This window comes from Physeter macrocephalus, chromosome 7 (assembly GCF_002837175.3).
Source record: "Physeter macrocephalus isolate SW-GA chromosome 7, ASM283717v5, whole genome shotgun sequence".
NCBI lineage: Eukaryota > Metazoa > Chordata > Mammalia > Artiodactyla > Physeteridae > Physeter > Physeter macrocephalus.
Window position 1 is genome coordinate 136,662,619 of NC_041220.1, and position 6,225 is coordinate 136,668,843.

General features: G+C 38.5%; 1 protein-coding gene across 1 annotated transcript; it reads right to left on the minus strand.

The window, feature by feature from the left end:
- Nucleotides 1-2,599: 2,599 nt before the first annotated feature.
- Nucleotides 2,600-3,438, minus strand: LOC102987518 (ribose-phosphate pyrophosphokinase 2-like). Its single transcript, XM_055085765.1, has one exon. The coding sequence runs from the start codon at nucleotides 3,353-3,355 to the stop codon at nucleotides 2,600-2,602; it is 756 nt and encodes a 251-aa protein (XP_054941740.1). The 5' UTR covers nucleotides 3,356-3,438.
- Nucleotides 3,439-6,225: the final 2,787 nt, after the last annotated feature.

Sequence of the window (6,225 nt, forward strand, 5' to 3'; positions counted from 1 at the left end):
AGCTAACAGTGACCAGTGGGTATGTTATTGTGTCCATGACAAGTTCAAACTTGACTAATTATTTAGATCTCTGTCTTTGTATTTTTTTCATTTTGAAAGAAGGAGCATGATTTTATGGAAATGTTTTTAGTACAGTGTTGGAAGATCTTCAAATCCTATATTCTAAACCAATGCAAGCACTGAAAATGATGTAGTTCCTGAATCTATTTGACATCATATCTACCAAAGGAATGTTATACTACAAATCTCTTTAAGCTGGTTAATGTAATTTAAGTTGGAAAACTGAGTAACTTTGGTATATTCATATTTCTCTGACTCCCTTTTTTGGCTAGATGTATGCCAAGTCAACTGCCATGCAGCAGAGTCGGACAGGACCAATCAATATATTTGGTGGTTTCACTGAAATGTTTCCGCATAAGCAGCAAGGGACTCACGAGTTCTGGGATTAAGCTGCTCTCAAGGCTGTCTTCATCTTTTTTTTTGAACTGGACCATCAAATAGTTAAGGTCTACATTGCCGCTGCGCAGGGCTAAGTCGATTTAGTTGATAGATGTACCAGAAGTACTTTAAAATACAAAAGTGGAGATGAATAACCATAGAAACAATCAGTTCTTAATTTGGAGAATGACAATATCGATTTTAATATCTTTATCTGAAGATCATTGTTTTAAAACTAGCTCTATGTGTTAGACTCTTAAATCTTAAATGAAATGACTACCTTTAAACCAACTGGTTTTAATCATTGTCAACATGTCTACACTGGGATGCCAAGCTGTCTACCTGCGTGCGTTCATAACTACATTTTCATTTCTCTCTGCATAGAAATTTCAAGAAATACAGATATCACTCATTTGTCAAAAATAAAAATACATACATCTAAACAGGCTCTTTACATATCTCAAATCAACTCTTGTCTAGATAAAGTCCATTGTATTGCATAGCTGACCTTGACCAGGCTACACTATGATTTTTTTCTCAAAAGCCATCTTAAGGTACGGCAGAATGCTAGTTTCTGCAATGACTAAAGCGATACTTTTAAACTTTGATTCAACCTCTGCTGTAGTGAAGTTTGAAACCTTAAAGATTGCTATTCAGGTTTGTTAACAACTTAAATGGACTTCATTTTTCCATCCACAGAATTTAGATCAGGGACTTTCTTCTCTTCACGTTTTGAGATTCAGCAGAAGGAGATTGTTATTTATTATTCCTGGGCTTTGTCTGTACAGGCACATTTTCTTCTTTGGGGGAGGAAGCACTCAGTTGGTTATCCACCAACGTGCACTTAGGAAAATTCAGAGTCAATGCTTGCCACCTGCCACCAGGGATGGGGGCACCTCACTCAGGAGTCATCAGAAGCCACCTGTGGATAAAACTATCTTCCCTCCACCATCACTCCTGGGCCACCATTTGAACATTAACTTCATGGAGCAACTAATGTTTATTTATTTGTCCTTTTTTTGTAGGCCTTTCTCACCCACATTTTTCATTTAACAGCTTTAGTTAAAATAATCCATTGCCTAGGAGGCTTGCTACTTGTGATTACAAAAGGCAAAAGACCATGAAATCAACACTAAGGAAATAATATTTAAATATGTATTTGGAGGCATCCACAAAAAATTCATCTTTTTATCACGTCAAAAGCAAAACAGAGATCAGACTAGTAAATATGAGGGGATTTAGGGAAAGAAGTCTTTGTTGTGATGGAAATCCACAACATGAAACTCTTGGAAAAAAGGCAAAGTAAAAGCTAGAGCTAAAAACAGGACATTAAGAAAGACAAGATGGCAGAACACGAGGTGCATCTGGGATGGACAGAGCGTGAATGTGACGGTGAACTTGCAGACTATCTCAAAACAGTTTCTCAATCAGCTCTATTGCTGAACAAAATTTTGGAATTTTAGGAAAAGGTATTTCAGATAAGTGACAGTTATGTTTTTTAGAAGTGGCAATGAACAAACACTGAACTACATTGCCTCTGATATGTCTAATGTTTACCAGAAATAAACGTGTCAGTGGCTATCTTTAGCTACATAAAATTTGGTCCAAATTAAGCATAATAACCAAAATGGTTTATTGGAAACCTGATCACTAAAACAAATACTCAAAATTCAGGGTATTATAAATTCTCTAAGGTTCACTCAGAAGTAAAAGGCTAATTCTCTACAGGATTTCACCCAAATGTCCATAGGCATTATCATTTTATATTTACACAGAGGCGTTAATCTGAGGTGACCTTTGGTAACCCTGAAATACATAAACTGTGAACTTCCACAATGGAATTATAAACTTGAAAGTTGTGGCCTCAAAGCACTGACAGAACAAAGGAAAAAAAGGTCACCTATCAGAACAAATCAAGGTAACAACAACATTTCTCATTTAAGAGTGTTCACTTAAAGATCAAATAACCACTGCGCTCCCCACCAAACTGAAAATAAATGGTTGAGAGTTTTAAGGGGGAGAAAACAGTGGACCTCGGAGTATACAAAGATCTGATGCTTTTGCATCAATATAACTGCTTAGTCCTAAAGCTAGAAAATCAGACAAATGCACGCAAGTCAGAAGTCAGAGCAGGCTTGCTTCCACACCTCAAATCCTGTATTTACAGTGGGACGTGGCTGAACAGGTAAGACGCAGATTCACCACTGTGGGTCCTTCGAATCGCTTCTGCCAAGATCATCGAAATGTCAATAACCTGAATATTGGAGCAGTGTTTCATTTTGTCCTCTGGGGGGACAGTGTTTATCACAACAACAGCCTCAAAGGCGGCATTATTTATTCTGGAAATAGCTGGCCCAGAGAAGATCCCATGGGTAAGGATAGCATAAACTTTGGTGGCTCCAGCCGAGAGTAGCTTGTCCGCAGCATGGCAGATGGTGCCACATGTGTCGGCCATGTCATCCACAAGGATGGCCACGCGGTCCTTCACATCGCCCACCAGCACCATCCGGTCCACTTCCTTTGCCTTCTTCCTCTCCTTGTGAATCAAGGCAAATTCCACATTCAGCCTGTTTGCGATTGACGTGACCCTTTTGGCGCCCCCGGCGTCAGGTGAAACAGTGATGCAGTTTCTCCACTCGGTGATGTTCTCCCGAATCCACTGCAGGGCCGCGGGCTCCGCGTACAAGTTATCCACGGGGATATCAAAGAACCCTTGGATCTGAGAGGCATGCAGGTCCAGGGTGATGATGTGATCCGCCCCAGCGACCGAGAGCATATTGGCCACAAGTTTCACCGAAATCGGAGCACGACCCTTGTCCGTTTTGTCTTGGCGGGCGTACGGGAAGCACGGGATCACGGCGGTCACCCTGGAGGATGACGCCATCTTGCAGGCGTTGATCATGATGAGGAGTTCCATCAGGTTGTCGTTGACTTCTCCGCAGCCACTCTGGATGATGTACACATCTTCCCCCTCACACTTTCGCCAATCTCGACGCTGGTCTCCTGGTTGCTGAACTTCTTAGTGACCACCTTGCCCAACTCCAGGCCCAGCCGGTCGGCCACACACTGGGACAGGTCCTGGTGTGAGCTGCCACTGCAGAGCACGATGTTGACATGGTCAGGCGCAGGGCTCCAAGCGGCGCGGGGCGGCGGAGGCGGCGGTGATACGGAGGCCTGTGGCGAGAGCGGGAAAGCGCGACTGGTGGACACTGGGAGGAGCGGAGCTCTGACTTTGTAGTTTTAAGCTGTATAATACAAGGTGTTTCTTTTATAAATCCAATGTACAATAAAGGCTTTAACTTCTTATGCATTTATACGTATTCCTTTACCAAACTATTCATTAATAAAAGTATAACAACTATTATGGATTTAGCAGAAAGAATCTTTCGGCTCATACATCAGGACAGTCATGGGAGATAATGAAATTACATCCTTATCAATTGTAACAAAATATCTAAATAACTGTATAAAAAACAAATCTTGATTATACATGGATGGATATTAAGTATAAATTTTAAAAATTTAATTTAAAAATTTAAAGGTAAGAAGATTTAAAATCTAAATTCTATTCTATCAATGCTAAATTGGATTATTAAAAAATATTCCAAATAACATAAACATTTAGGTAAATAAATCATAATTAAACAAATAGAAATTTTAAATCCTACTGATGGATTGATTCTGAAGTCATTCTGTCATGTTATATAGCTCTACAGTTTAAAAAATAGGACTTTGTCATACTATAATAATTAACTATATTATTTTTTCTATACTGAATATACAGTTTGAATTTTCAGGGGCAACTTGATCTCTTTTGGGTGGAGTGACATCTCTCTCCTAAGCTTTCAACTATATAAGCATCCATACAACTGCTTATCTAATAATATCAACGATCTCTCTCTCTCTTTCTCTGTCACAAACACACACACACACACACACACACACACACACAAAGAGCACTCCTACCCTTCCATCGTTCATGCATTTACCGTGAGTCAGAAAAATTTTCTCACAGGTTGGAGCATAGCCCTAAAGATACTTGGTTGGTTCAGGAAGAATTATTTCCATTTAAAATGAGTAATAATAGAAGTGGACCTATCATATCAGGTATAAAAAATTCTATAGGGATAATAGATAACCAATAAGACAGCACAAAGAAGAATATACACACAAAATTTTTCTCATACATTACATTAAATTCATGTACAGAGATTTCTTTTAAAAATTGCATAAGTCAATAAAACTACATAATATATTTTAAAGTTCTTAGGAAAATAATTTAGAATTCTACAAGTATAGAATATAAGCTAGAAAAATTCAGAAAAGAAGATGAAGAGACTATAAAAGTATTGCAGAAATAAAGATTTAAGGCCTCAAAAAAGAGAATGATTTTTGCTCAATACAGTTAATGAAAATAAACATGAGCTCAAGTGTAAGTGAGCAAATAGAGGAGAATAAGCAAAAAGTTAAGTTGTTTACAGAGACATTTGTTAGATGTGCATGATAGTCAGGTATACTCCATATATCTGTATTCACAATATATCCATAATTGGTATCTTTGAGGAAGAGAGACAAATAAGGTGGTTACAGAAATACTAAAAAATATGACAAAATATTCCAAAAATATACAAAGACTTCAGAATATAACATACCTATATATATAAAACCAAATCACTTTGCTGTACACCTGAAACTAGCACAACGCTGTAAATCAACTATACTTCAATTTAAAATGTATATAACACAATGTATCATATACTATTCCAAATAAGAAATGCTGGATACCAATAAAAACTGTGCCATATTTGTAAGATGAATAATAAATCCTTTGAAAGTACAGTGAGTAAAAGTTATCTCCTAACTTAAAAAAAAAAGTCTGAATTCAGATATTAAAATTGGGAATTCAGAGCTAGAAGAAAATGAACGATGACTGTAAGGTCTTTGGGGAAAGAAAGAGTGACCAAAGAATTTTAAACTGAGTGAACCCATATTTAAATATAATAACAAAAGGAAAATATTTTCAAACATGATGAAACTTTTAGAGAATCTTCTCATTTTAAGAAAAACTGCACAAATAGTTTTAGTCAACTGAGAAATTAAACAAGAATGTATGCAGTGACATCAGCAAGATGGTGATATAGGAATTTCTAGCACTGCCCCCTCCCCAAAACATCAATTTGAACTATCCATGCAAAAAAATACTTTCACGAAGAGCTAGGGATTCCAGGTGAGGATTTATAACACCCAGATAAAGCACAGAAATAGGCATTGAAGAGTACAAAAGAGATAGATCCACATTATCCCCATCATTCAGCCCACGCTTAAGCTCAGGGAGCCCAGCGCTGAGAGAGACACCATGGGAAAAGAAGAGTGAAATGAGCAGCTGAATTCATTGCAGACCCCAATGTTGGCCAGCTCTAGCACAAGGCCAACTCCTACGGCTTTAGGTGGGAAGCTCCCATTAGACTCCTGTAACTCATGCCTTCTGGCCCATCCCTGCACAAGCTGGCTCCCCTGGTCTCAGGCAGCTTCCGTGGCCCAAGGCTCCAAACCAGACCCTGTAAATCTGGCCTCCTGGCAGACATCTGCTAAACCAGTTTGCTGGCTGGAACAGCACCAGGGTGGCCCCCACTACCTATTCTCTAGACTGGTTCCTGCAGACCAGATATGGAAATCAAGCAACACACTCCTTAACAACCAGGGGGTAAAAGAAGAAATCAAAAGGGAAATCAAAAAGCATCTTGAAACAAATGAGAATGGAAACACAACATACAAGAATTATGGGAT

Excerpts from the sequence above, each read along its gene's own strand:
- LOC102987518 (XM_055085765.1), bottom strand. The coding sequence starts at position 3,355 with ATGGAACTCCTCATCATGATCAACGCCTGCAAGATGGCGTCATCCTCC.